The 13,949-nt window shown below is 44.3% G+C and overlaps 1 protein-coding gene across 1 annotated transcript in view; it reads right to left on the bottom strand.

The window, feature by feature from the left end:
* Positions 1-13,949, bottom strand: part of EVC2 (EvC ciliary complex subunit 2) — a 217,041-nt gene that overhangs the window by 16,795 nt on the left and 186,297 nt on the right. The window contains exon 19 of the mRNA XM_038744853.1: positions 12,927-13,014. Coding sequence (XP_038600781.1) covers positions 12,927-13,014 — 88 coding nt within the window. The remainder of the gene's footprint in view (positions 1-12,926; positions 13,015-13,949) is intronic.

Raw genomic sequence — 13,949 nt, 5'->3', positions numbered from 1 at the left:
TCTCCCGAGCACTTAGTACAGTGCTCGGCACACAGTAAGTCCTCAATAAATACCTTCGACTCACACACACACTCACAGGTGCTTGCATGTATATACAGAATGCATGTATGTGCATATATCACTATATGTATACACTCAATTCTTAATCTTTGACTATGAAGAATGCATATTCATTACTTTATTTATATTAATTATCAATATATTTATAAGTATCCATTCTTCAAGGTCAAAGATTAAACATATACGTGTATGCTCCTTGTAGGCAGGGAATGCTTCTATCAACTTTGTTGTAGTGTACTCTCCTAAGCACCTAGTAAAGTGCTCTGTACACAAGTGCTCAGTGAATACCACTGATTGATATTTGTATGCGTTTGTGTCCAAGGGCCATTATGCCAGTGAAAAATCCTGTTAATATGAACGACTAGCACAATTGCTAAGGGAATCACACATATAAGGTATTTCAAGTGGAAAAAACTAATCGTTAATACTTTAATTTTACTGTCTGTATCCCATCCACTCAGGAAACTGTCAAACTTATTTGAAATAGTGTTCTGTCATACTCCTTGAAATTTTTAGTAAAAAATGTATTCAATCAATCAATCAATCATATTTATTGAGCACTTACTGTGTGCAGAGCACTGTACTAAGCACTTGAAAGAGTATAACATAACAATAGGCACATCCCTTGCCCAAAACCAGCTTATAATCTAGAGGGGGAGATGGTCATTCATAAATAAATTATACATAAGCGCTGTTGGGGTAAGAGAGGGGATGAATAAAGGGAGCGAATCAGGGTGACACAGAAGGGAGTGGAAGAAGAGGGAAAGAGGGCTTAGTCAGGGAAGGCCTCTTGGAGGAGAAGAGCCTTCAATAAGACTTTGAAGGAGGGGAAGAGAGTAATTGTCTGTCAGAGGGAGAGCACTCCAGGCCAGAGGCAGGATGTGGGCGAGAGATCGGCAGTGAGATAGACGAGATTGAGGTACGGTGAGCAGGTTAGCTGTAGAGGAGTGAACTGTGCTGTCTGGGTTTCAGTAGGAGAGAAGCGAGGTGAGGTAGGAGGGGGCAAGGTGATGGACGGCTTTAAAGCCAAAGGTGAGGAGTTTCTGTTTGATGCAGAGGTGGATGGGCAACCACTGGAGAGGTTCTCATTCATTCATTCATTCATTCATTCACTCAATCGTATTTATTGAGCACTTACTGTGTGCAGAGTACTGTACTAAGCGCTTGGGAAGCACAAGTTGGCAACATATAGAGACGGTCCCTACCCAACAGCGGGCTCACAGTCTAGAACGGGGAGACAGACAACGAAACACATATTAACAAAATAAAATAAACAGAATAAATATGTACAAATAAAATAGAGTAATAAATATGTACAAACATATATACATATATACAGGTGCTGTGGGGAGGGGAAGGAGGTAAGGCAGGGGGATGGGGAGGGGGTGGAGGGGGAGAGGAAGGAGGGGGCTCAGTCTGGGAAGGCCTCCTGGAGGAGGCGAGCTCTCAGTAGGGCTTTGAAGGGAGGAAGAGAGCTAGCTTGGCGGATGTGTGGAGGGAGGGCATTCCAGGCCAGGGGGAGGATGTGGGCCGGGGATCAATCAATCAATCGCATTTATTGAGCGCTAACTGTGTGCAGAGCACTTTACTAAGTGCTTGGGAAGTACAAGTTGGCAACATATAGAGACAGTCCCTACCCAACAGTGGGCTCACAGTCTAGAAGACTGTGGGTCGACGGCAGGACAGGCGAAAACAAGGCACAGTGAGGAGATTAGCGGCAGAGGAGCGGATGGTGCAGGCTGGCCTGTAGAAGGAGAGGAGGGAGGTGAGGTGGGGGGGTGAGGTGATGGAAAGCCTCGAAGCCGAGGGTGAGGGGTTTTTGTCTGATGTGTAGGTTGATTGGTAGCCACTGGAGATTTTTGAGGAGAGCAGTAACATGCCCAGAGCGTTTCTGCACAAAGACAATCAGGGCAGCGGCATAAAGTATGGATTGAAATGGGGAGACAGGAGGATGGGAGATTGGAGAGGAGGCTGATGCAGTAATCCAGACGGGATAGGATTAGAGCTTGAACGAGCAGGGTAGCGGTTTGGATGGAGAGGGAAGGGCAGATCTTGGCAATGTTGCGTAAGTGAGACCGGCAGATTTTGGTGACGGACTGGATGTGAGGAGTGGGGAAACATGGACTGAACGTTTTCATAGAAAAATGATCTGGGCAGCAGACTGAAGTATGAATGGAGTGGGGAAAGACGGGACAGGGAAGTCAGCAGGGAGGCTCATACGGTATTCAAGGTGGGAGAGGATAAGTCCTTGGATTAATGTGGTGGGAACACTGATAACACACGTTAGAAAGCAAAGTCATGGAGGCACAGAGGTTCTATTTTAAGCAAGACAGTCTGCTACGTAGCCTGTTTTCAAATTGAATAATAAAATAATCATAGACTCAGAGAGTTCTGAACTCTAATTGAACTCATGTGATTTTACTGACTTCGGAATGAAGAAACTAGTAATTACTTAGTTTAGCGATACTTTTTCTTGCTCTAGGCAGTCAGGAAAGGTAACGAGGGAATAGCCAGAACAGAATATATGAGTCAATTCCTGAAGAAAAAAGGCAGATATACAGGTCCTCTTTTTCTAATTGAACTTGTTATAAGCACTTCCTACATTCCAAGCACTATACTAAGCACTGGGGTAGATACAAGATAATGAGGATGGATACAGGCCCTGTCCCACATGGAACTCACAGCCTTAGTAGGAGGGAGTAAGATTTAATCTGCATTTTACGGGCAAGGGATTTGAGGGACAGGAAAGTTAAGTGACTTGCCCAAAGGACACATAGTGTTTATTCTTTAAATCTAATAATAATAATCATGGTATTTGTTAAACGCTTACTGTGTGTCAGGCACTGTATAAAGCGCTGGGGTGGAGACAAGCAAATCAGAATGGACACGGCCTCTGTCCCACATGGGGCTCACAGTCTCAATCCCCATTTTACTGATGAGGGAACTGAGACAGAGAGAAGTAAAGTGATTTGTCCAAGGTCACACAGCAGACAAGTAGCAGATCCGGGATTAGAACCCATGACCTTCTGACTTTCAGGCCCATAGTCTATCCACTAAACCACTGCTTCTCAGCATTGTTAATCCATTTCTGTCCACTCCCTTCCTCATTGTACTCCCTCTCTAGACTGTAACTCCCCTTCTAGTAAGTTCAGTATGGGCAAGATAACAGATTGGCTTGATTCTGTTGTACTGTACTCTCCTAAGAGCTTAGAACAGTGCTCTGCACTTAGAAAGTGCTCAATGAATACCATTTTTTGATGGGACTGTGAACTTTTCAGGCTTTTACTTGTTCATTTGTTCCCCAAGTTCCTACTTCAGTGCTTGGCACACAAAAGGAATTCAATGAATGCTCCTGCTAAGTTAAGCTTTTCCTCAGTATTTCTAAACCATTCTCTCCCTTCCCCATGCAGCTCTTTGGAAAGCGCACAGAATTCAGGCAGCTTATTTTTCTCACGTACCAGATACCCTCTTACGATGAGAAGTAATTAGGATTTATGTAGTGCTTCTCAGTTTCAAAGCGCTTTATTAGATTTTCACCCCCTCATTCTGGACGTGGGACCCTGATTCACAGAGGGATTATAAAAGGAGCAAAGGAGCAGTGTTCAGAGTTATTAAAAACGTTATTAATGTCACTGTGTCTGAAGACAACAGCTTCCCTCCTTTCAGAATGTGCAGGGGATGAATGAAAGGAATCAGTTCTTGAAAACTCAAATGGGATCTGGATGTGATCGAACTTCTCTTTCATTCATTCATTCACTCAACTGTATTTATTAATGATGGCATTTGTTAAGCGCTTACTATGTGCCCAGCGAAATTGCATTTATTAGTGCTTATTGTGTGCAAATCACTGTACTAAGCACTTGGGAGAGTATGAAATAACAATAAACGGACACATTCCCTGGCCACAGTGAGCTTACCATCTAGAGGAGGAGACAGACTATAGAAAGACATCAATGACAGATATGGACATAAGAGCTGTGGGGCTGGGATAGGGGATGAATAAAGGGAGCGAGTCAGGGCAACGCAGAAGGGAATGGGAGAAGAGGAAAGTGGGGGGTTAGTCAGGGAAGGCCTCTTGGAGGAGATGGGCCTTCAATAAGGCTTTGAAATTCTGACTCTTTTTTGAATGGTATTTCCTAAGCGTTTACTATGTGCCAGGCATGTAGTCCCTGTCCCTGTCATTCATTCATTCATTCAATCCTATTTATTGAGTGTTTACTGTGTGCAGAGCACTGTACTATGCGCTTGGAAAGTACAATTCAGCAATAGAGAGAGACAATCCCTGCCCACAATGGGCTTACAGACTAGAAGCGGGGAGACAGACATCAAAACAAGTAAGCCTGCATCAATAGCATCAATATAAATAGAATTATAGATGCATATACACATCAAAACAAGTAAACCGGCATTAATATAAATAAACAGAATTATAGATATATACATATATACACAAGTGCTTTGGGGTGGGGAGGGGGTAGAGCAGAGGGATGGAGTGGGGGCAATGGGGAGGGGGAGCAGAGGAAAAGGGGGGCTCAGTCTGGGAAGGCCTCCTGGAGGAGGTGAGCCTTCAGCAGGGCTTCGAAGGGAGGAAGAGAGCTAGTTTGGCGGATGTGTGGAGGGAGGGTATTCCAGGCTAGAGGTAGGACGTGGGCCAGGAGTTGGCGGTGGGACAGGTGAGATAGAGGCCCAGTGAGAAGATTAGCACCACAGGAGCAGAGTGTGTGGGCTGGGACGCCCTTCCCCTTCATATACGATCACTCTCCCAAATTCAAAAGCTTATTAAAGGCCCAACTCCTCTCTTCAGAGCCTTATTTAAAGCCCCATCTCCTCCATCCTACTCCGTCTCCCTTTTTGTCACCCTTGCACTTGGATTTTTACCCTTCATTCACTCCATCCTCAGCCCCACGGCACTTATATGCATATCTTTAATTTATTTCTTTAACAAATACCATAATTATCTTCATTTATTTTAATTTCTGTCTCCCGCTCTACACTGTAAACTCCTTATGGGCGGGGAACATGTAGTACAAATACCATCATCATCATCATCAAGGCCCTACGGAGAGCTCACCTCCTCCAGGAGGCCTTCCCAGACTGAGCCCCTTCCTTCCTCTTCCCCTTGTCCTCCCTCCATCCCCCCGCCTTACCTCCTTCCCTTCCCCACAGCACCTGTATATATGTTTGTACATATTTATTACTCTATTTATTTATTTACTTATTTTACTTGTACATATCTATTCTATTTATTTTCTTTTGTTAGTATGTTTGGTTTCGTTCTCTGTCTCCCCCTTTTAGACTGTGAGCCCACTGTTGGGTAGGGACTGTCTCTATATGTTGCCAACTTGTACTTCCCAAGCACTTAGTACAGTGCTCTGCACACAGTAAGCGCTCAATAAATACGATTGATGATCATCATCATCATCACCACAGTGGGCGCTTGACAGATACCATCATTATTATTATTATTATTATTATTATTATTATTATTCTCTGGGCCTCAGTGACCACATCTGTAAAATGGGGTTAAGAGTGTGAGCGCTGTGCGGGACAGGGATTCCGTCCAGCCTGATGACCTTGTATCTCCCCCAGCGCTTAGAACAGTGCTCGGCATGTAGTAAGCACTTAACAAATACCATCATCTTCATCATCATCACCAACTCTCCCAAGCTTTCAATATTCATTCATTCTTTCATTCAAGCGTATTTATTGGGTGCTTAATTTGTGCAGAGCAACGTACTAAGCGCTTGGGAAGTACAAGTCGGCAATATACAGAGACGGTCCCTACCCAACAACGGGCTCACAGTTCCAAGCGCTTAGTACAGTGCTCTGCACACAGTAAGTGTTCAATAAGTACCACTGGTTGATTGATTGACTGAGAGGTCAAGGGTGTGGAATTAGTTGTAGCCTAGTGGGAAGAGCACAGGGCTGGGATTCAAGAAACCCAGGTTCTAATTCCAGTTCCACCTTGTGCGTGACTTTTGGCAAGTCACTTCACTTCTTCTTTGGGCCTCAGTTTCCTTATCCATAAAAAGGAGGTTCGATACCTGTTTTCCTACTTAGACTATAAGCCCCATGTCAGAGGAGGGACTGTGTTTGATCTGATCTACCCTAGTGCTGAGCATAGTGCTTGGCACATAGTAAATACTTAACAAACACCACTGTTATTATCATTGTCATTAGTAGTAGTTGTGGAATTGCCACACAACCCATCCTGGCAGAAGGGCAACTTTTCAAACATGTGGCACTGGTTGAGCTTCTTCTGGTGACGTTAAATTTAAATTTCACAAGACACATTTGTTTCGTTTTGTTGTCCGTCTCCCCCTTCTAGACTGTGAGCCCGTTGTTGGGTAAGGATTGTCTCTGTTGCTGAATTGTACTTTCCAAGCTTAACACAGTGCTCTGCACACAGTAAGCCCTCAATAAATATGACTGAATGAATGAATGCATGAATGATGGCCCTCTCAGGCTCCTCAACATGGATGGTGCAATCTCAACTCAAGCGGCTCACGGCCTACTGGAAAGAACATGGGCCTGGAGCTGGGTTCTAATCCCGGCTCTGCCACTTGTCTGCTGTGCGACCTTGGGCAAGTCACTTCACTTCTCCAGGCCTCAGTTACCCCATCCGCAAAATGGGGATTCACAGCCTGTTCTCTCTCCCACTTTGACTGTAAGCCCCATGTGGGACGGAGACTGTTTCCAACCTATCTTGCATTGAGCCCATAGCTCAGTACAGTGCTTGACATTACAGAACTTGAAACATAGTAAGTGCTTCACAAATACCATCATCATCATTACCAATTCGATTATTACCACTGAAACATGCCAAAAACCCATTCAATCATTCATTCTATCGTATTTATTGAGCGCTTACTGTGTACAGAGTGGAAAGTACAATTCGGCAACAGAGACAATCCTTACCCAACAACGGGCTCACAGTCTAGAAGGGTCAACGGCCGTGGAAAATTAATTAATTAATGATGGTATTTGTTAAGCGCTCACTATATGCCAAGCACTGTTCTAAGCGCTGGGGTAGATACGAGGTAATTAGGTTGTCCCACTTGGAGCTCACAGTCTTAATCCCCATTTTACAGATGAAGTAACTGAGGCACAGAGAAGTTAAGTGGCTTGCCCAAAGTCACACAGCTGATAAGTAGCGGAGCCAGGATTAGAACCCATGACCTCTGACTCCCAAGCTCTTTCCACTAAACCACACTGCTTCGCTAAGCACATCAAATGAAAGTGATATTCAATTGGACTCCAGCTGCCGCTGGAAAGTTCTACACTAGCAGCCCTAAGCAGCAATTAGCAAAGGTTTATACTGGATTCAGTGTTATTTTTTTATACAGCAATGAGTAGGGTTCTAAAAATAACTTCACCTAGAAAAATATCTAACCTCCCAAACCAGTCAAGTGAGATGGGATGAAAAAAAGCAAACCACCTCCTGAAGCTGGAGCAAAACCAGAATAACTGATTAGTTTCCAGAATAACACGGCAAAAATGCAGTCACGGTGTGTATATGTAATTTAAGATGATGCGATTTAAATCTGTGGCATGGAGCTGAGAAATCTAACATGCTATTATTCTTAAGCACGGTCTAAAATAGTGGGAAACAGTTCAAAATCCACAATGAACCAATTTGTGGTCCTGTCTAAAACAAGCCTGTGTTTTGATTGGCATTAGAGGAACTGTGAGAACAATATGTGCGATGGGCTGGCAAAACGTCAAAGTAGCTGGAAGAAACTGAAGAATGAAATGCAAGTCATGACTGCTGACAACCATGTCGACTTTCCATAGGGAAGGTGTCTACCGGCTCTGTTGCGATGGACTCTCACGAGCACTCAATACAGTGTTCTGCATACACTGAGCGCTCAATAAATACCATGGATGACGCTGCTAATGATGATGATGATATGTAAAATGGTGAAGCGTATATGCAGGTGAGACAGCCTAAGTAAATGGTTTTGGGTGAGGAAGTAAAAGAACTCACATCATCTAGTGGAATGACGTACACCACTTTTTTATGGTATCTGCTTTTAGACTGTGAGCCCACTGTTGGGTAGGGACTGTCTCTATATGTTGCCAACTTGTACTTCCCAAGCACTTAGTACAGTGCTCTGCACACAGTAAGCGCTCAATAAATAAATAAATACGATTGATAAATACGATTGATGATCCTTGGAGTTATCCTTGACTCTGCTCTCAATCGTATTTAGTGAGCACTTACTGTGTGCAGAGCACTGTACTAAGCGCTTGGGAAGTAAAAGTTGGCAACACATTCAATCTGTCACCAAATCCCATTGGCCCCACCTTCACAACATCGCTAAAATCCGCCCTTACCTCTCCATCTAAACTGCTGCCATGTTAATTCATTCATTCAATCGTACTTATTGAGCGCTTACTGTGTGCGGAACACTGTACTAAGCACTTGGGAAGTACAAGTTGGCAACATATAGAGATGGTCCCTACCCAACAGCGGGCTCACAGTCTAGAAGGGGGAGACAGACAACAAAACAAAACATATTAACAAAATAAAATAGATAGAATAAATATGTACAAGTAAAATAAATAGAGTAATAAATATATACAAACATATATACATATCTACAGGTGCTATGGGGAGGGGAAGGAGGTAAGGCGGGGCGGATGGGGAGGGGGAGTAGGAGGAGAGGAAGGAGGGGGCTCAGTCTGGGAAGGCCTCCTGTTAATGTTAATGTTAGTGTTAATCCAATCACTCATCCTATCCTGCCCTGATTACTGCATCAGCCTCCTTGCTGACCTCCCTGCCTCCTGTCTCTCCCCACTCCAGTCCATACCTCATTCCACTGCCCAGATTCATCGTTCTGCAAAAACTTTCCAGACATGCCACCCTCCTCCTCAAAAATCTCCACTGCTTGCTCATCCACCTCCGCATCAGAAAGAAACTCCTCACCGTTGGTTTTAAAGTCCTCCATCACCTTTCCCCTTCCTAACTCACCTCACTTTTCTCCTTCTCTAACCCAGCCCGCACACTCCGCTCCTCTGGTGCCGCTAACCTTCTCACTGGGCCTCCATCTCTCCTGTCTCCCCGCCAACACCTCGCCTACATCCTGCCTCTCACCTGAAATGCCCTCCTTCCTCAAATCTGATAGACAATTACTCTCCCCTACCTTATGTTACTCCCCTCCTCATAAATCTCCAGTGGCTACCAATCAATCTGCGCATCAGGCAGAAACTCCTCACCCTGGGCTTCAAGGCTGTCCATCCCCTCGCCCCCTCCTGCCTCACCTCCCTTCTCTCCTTCTCCAGCCCAGCCCGCACCCTCCGCTCCTCTGCTGCTAATCTCTCCTCACCGTTAGGCCTCGTTCTCGCCTGTCCCGCCATCGACCCCTCGCCCACGTCATTCCCCGGGCCTGGAATGTCCCCAATCCCTCTGCCCATCTGCCAAGCTAGCTCTCTTCCTCCCTTCAAGGCCCTACTGGGAGCTCACCTCCTCCAGGAGGCCTTCCCAGACTGAGCCCCTTCCTTCCTCTCCCCCTCGTCCCCCACTCCATCCCCCCCATCTTACCTCCTTCCCTTCCCCACAGCACCTGTATATATGTACATATGTTTGTACATATTTATTACTCTATTTATTTATTTTACTTGTACTATTTATTTTATTTTGTTAGTATGTTTGGTTTTGTTCTCTGTCTCCCCCTTTTAGACTGTGAGCCCACTGTTGGGTAGGGACTGTCTCTATATGTTGCCAACTTGTACTTCCCAAGCACTTAGTACAGTGCTCTGCACACAGTAAGCGCTCAATAAATACGATTGATTGATTGATTGATTATTGAAGACACATTGATAGACAATTACTCTCCCCCGCCTTCCAAGCCTTATTGAAGACATCTCCTCCAAGAAGCCTTCCCAACTAAGCACCCGTTTCCTCTTCTCCCACTCCCTTCTCCATCATCTTGACTTGTTCCCTTTGCTTCCCCCACAACCCAGAGCACTTTCTCCAAATCTGTAGTTTATTTATTTGTATTGATGTCTGTCTACCCCCACTATTATCATTATTAATAATAAGTATTATTATTATTAATCATATTTATTTAGCTCTTACAGTGTGCAAAGCAATCAATCAATCGCATTTATTGAGCACTTACTGTGTGCAGAGCACTGTACTAAGCGCTTGGGAAGTACAAGTTGGCAACATATAGAGACAGTCCCTACCCAACAGTGGGCTCACAGTCTAAAAGGGGGAGACAGAGAACAAAACCAAACATACTAACAAAATAAAATAAATAGAATAGATATGTACAAGTAAAATAAATAAATGAATAAATAGAGTAATAAATATGTCCAAACATATATACATATATACAGGTGCTGTGGGGAAGGGAAGGAGGTAAGATGAGGGGGATGGAGAGGGGGATGAGGGGGAAAGCACTGTACTAAGAGCTTGGGAGAGTACCATATAACATCAAACACATTCCCTGCCCACAACGAGCTAACAGTCTAGCGGGGGAGACAGACATTAATATCAATGAATAAATTAATTAATAAATAAATTCCAGCTATATATACAGATATATACCTATGTTCTGTGGGGAAGAGAGAGAGGATGAATGAATGAGCTAGTATGAACGGCGCAGAAGGGAGTGGGAGCAGAGGAGAGGAGGGCTCTGTCAGGGAGGGCTTCCTGGAGGAGATGTGCTTTCAGTAAGACTGTAGACTATAAGCTCGTGGTGAGCAGGGAACGGGTCTGTTTATTGTTATATTGTACTCTCCCAAGCGCTTAGTACAGTGCTCTGCACACGATAAGTGCTCAATAAATATGACTGAATGAATGACACTCCATAAGTACCATTAATAATAATAATAATGATGATGGCATTTAAGCACTTATTATGTGCAAAGCACTGTTCCACTACCATTCATTCATTCAATCGTATTTATTGAGTGCTAACTGTGTGCACAGCACTGTACTAAGCGCTTGGCCATTCCTACTACACCTCCTATTGGTAGATTCCTGGATAGACTGGACATCCAGATGACAAGCCCCTCTCTTCTATTGCTAAATCTGAAATCTTTCTCTTTTCATGGAGAGCTAATCTGTTGATTTCCATTTTTAACTCCATAAAATGGAGCTCAAAACCATTTAAATGTATTTCCCAATGCAGTGATAAGTATAGTCAATAAATGAAATGTATTAGTAATAACGATAATGTAAATTATTATTATTCTCACTGTACTTGTTAAGCTCTTACTATGTGCCAAGCACTGTTCTAAGCGCTGAGGTGGTTACAAGCAAATGAGGTTGGACACAGTCCCTGTCATTCATTCATTCAATCGTATTTATTGAGTGCTTACTGTGTGCAGGGCACTATACTAAGCCCTTGGGAAGTACAAGTTGGCAACATATAGAGACGGTCCCTGTCCCACATGGGTCTCATACTCTTAATCCCCATTTTCCAGATGAGGTAACCGAGGCACAGAGAAGTGAAGTGAGTTGTCCAAGTAGACAAGTGGCAGAGGCAGGATTAGAACCACTGAGCAGCAGCGGGGCTCAGTGAAAAGAGTCCAGGCTTTGGAGTCAGAGGTCATGGGTTCAAATCCCGGCTCTGCCAACTGTCAGCTGTGTGACTTTGGGCAAGTCATTTAACTTCTCTGTGCCTCAGTTATCTTATCTGTAAAAAATGGGGATTAAAACTGTGAGCCCCACATGGGACAACCTAATCAACTTGTAACCTCCCCTGCTTAAAACAGTGCTTTGCACATAGTAAGTGCTTAAAAAATACCTTCATTATTATTATTATTATTATTCTGACTCCAGGCCTGTGCTCTATTCGCTACGCCATGCTGCTAATGGGTGCTTGTGGACACAGCACAGGCTGGGAGTCAGAAAGACCTGGGTTCTAAACCCAGCTCCGCCATTCATCTACTGTGTGACCTCGGGCAAGTCATTTCACTTGTCTGTGCTCAGTTACCACATCTGTAAAATGGAGATTAAGACTGTGAGCCCCATGTGGGACAGACACTGTGTCCAACCTGATTAACTTGTATCTACCCCAGTGCTTAGAACAGTGCATGACACATAGTAAGTGCTTAACAAATAGCATTATTGTTATCATTATTAGAGAAGCAGCATGGCTCAGTGGAAAGAGCCCGGGCTTTGGAGTCAGAGGTCATGGGTTCAAATCCCAGATCTGCCAATTGTCAGCTGTGTGAGTTTGGGCAAGTCACTTAACTTCTCTGTGCCTCAGTTCCCTCATCTGTAAAATGGGGATTAAGACTGTGAGCCCCCTGTGGGACAAACTGATCACCTTGTAACCTCCCCAGCGCTTAGAACAGTGCATTGCACATAGTAGGCGCTTAATAAATGCCATTATTACTATTACCATTATTATTATTATTATTATCAAAGTGCTTGCGGGGAAATGAAAGCAAGTACACAGGTGACGCTGAAGGCTGATTAGGGTAGGGAGATGAAAAGGTTAGTCAGGGAAGGCTTCCTGGAAGAGATACTAGAAGCTCCATAAGTACCAGAGAAGCAGCGTGGCTCAGTGGAAAGAGCCCAGGCTTTAGAGTCAGAGGTCATGGGTTCAAATCCCAGCTCCGGCAATTGTCAGCTGTGTGAGTTTGGGCAAGTCACTTAACTTCTCTGTGCCTCAGCTACCTCATCTGTAAAATGGGGATTAAGACTGTGAGTCCCCCGTGGGACAACCTGTTCACCTTGTAACCTCCCCGGTGCTTAGAACAGTACTTTGCACATAGTAAGCACTTAATAAATGCCATAATTATTAGTAGTATTAGTAGCAGTACAGTGCTTGGCACAGAGTAAGCACTCAATAAATGTGATTGAATGAATGAATGAGTGAATGAATGAATGTTAATTCCATATTTACCTGAGTATAAAGGTTTAAAAAAGCATCCATCTCTAGGCTTTCCAGCCGGTCTTCAAACACAACAAGGCTCTGCAGTTCTTCTCTTAAACTGAAGTGGGGAAGAAAAACAACAAACCTAAATGAGCTCATATGAAGCCAACATTCATGTCAAGAAATATCATTTCAAGGAGAAATCCAGCCATTTGGAAAACACATCAAAATTCTAACCAAAGGGCTGTCTTCTCAAGAACCGCAGAAAATGAAGTCTTCTAAGGGGGGCTGCTGTTTAGGACTCAGAAGTCATTTTCCCCGCTCCAAGTCAAGTTTCACTTCCATCAAATCAGTACTGGGAAAGTACTTATCCACAGAGAACTCAACTTGATGCATGCTGGCAGATTCGGGTTGTTGAATTATTCAGGCCCCTTTCGGACAAAGGATTGGAATCCAAAGGAGGATGGTTATTTCCGCTACCCTGTCCTTTCCGAACCCCTCAGGGTCTCACCCGGAGAGTTTCCAGTCCTCTACCGGTCTCGACTACGGGAGGGACAGTCAAGCGGAGGCCTTCCCACTCCATTCCTAGCTTGGCCAGTGGCTAGTGTGTGGCAGACAATCTGCTACAAGGCAAAACTCCCCTGTTCTGGGCAACAGCGGCACGGGAGAGAGTCGAGGGCTGAAACTCAGGTTTACTGCGCAGAAGGTGGCAATGGTAAACCCCTTCCCTATTTTTACCGAGAAAATTCTCTGGATCCACTACCAGAACTACTGCAGATGGAGGTAGTGCGTTCTGGGAGAGATGTGTCCACGGCGTCACTGTGGGTTGGAGACGACTCGAGACAAGACAAGCCCTTTCTGCAAACTATATTTCAATCAATCAATCAATCAATCAATCGTATTTATTGAGCGCTTACTATGTGCAGAGCACTGTACTAAGCGCTTGGGAAGTACAGATTGGCAACACATAGAGACAGTCCCTACCCAACAGTGGGCTCACAGTCTAAAACGGGGAAACAGAGAACAGAACCAAACATACCAAGAAAATAAAAT

The sequence above is a fragment of the Tachyglossus aculeatus genome, chromosome 4 (assembly GCF_015852505.1).
Source record: "Tachyglossus aculeatus isolate mTacAcu1 chromosome 4, mTacAcu1.pri, whole genome shotgun sequence".
Lineage (NCBI taxonomy): Eukaryota > Metazoa > Chordata > Mammalia > Monotremata > Tachyglossidae > Tachyglossus > Tachyglossus aculeatus.
The sequence above is the reverse complement of the archived record's forward strand: the minus strand, read 5'-3'. Positions and strand labels throughout refer to the sequence as shown.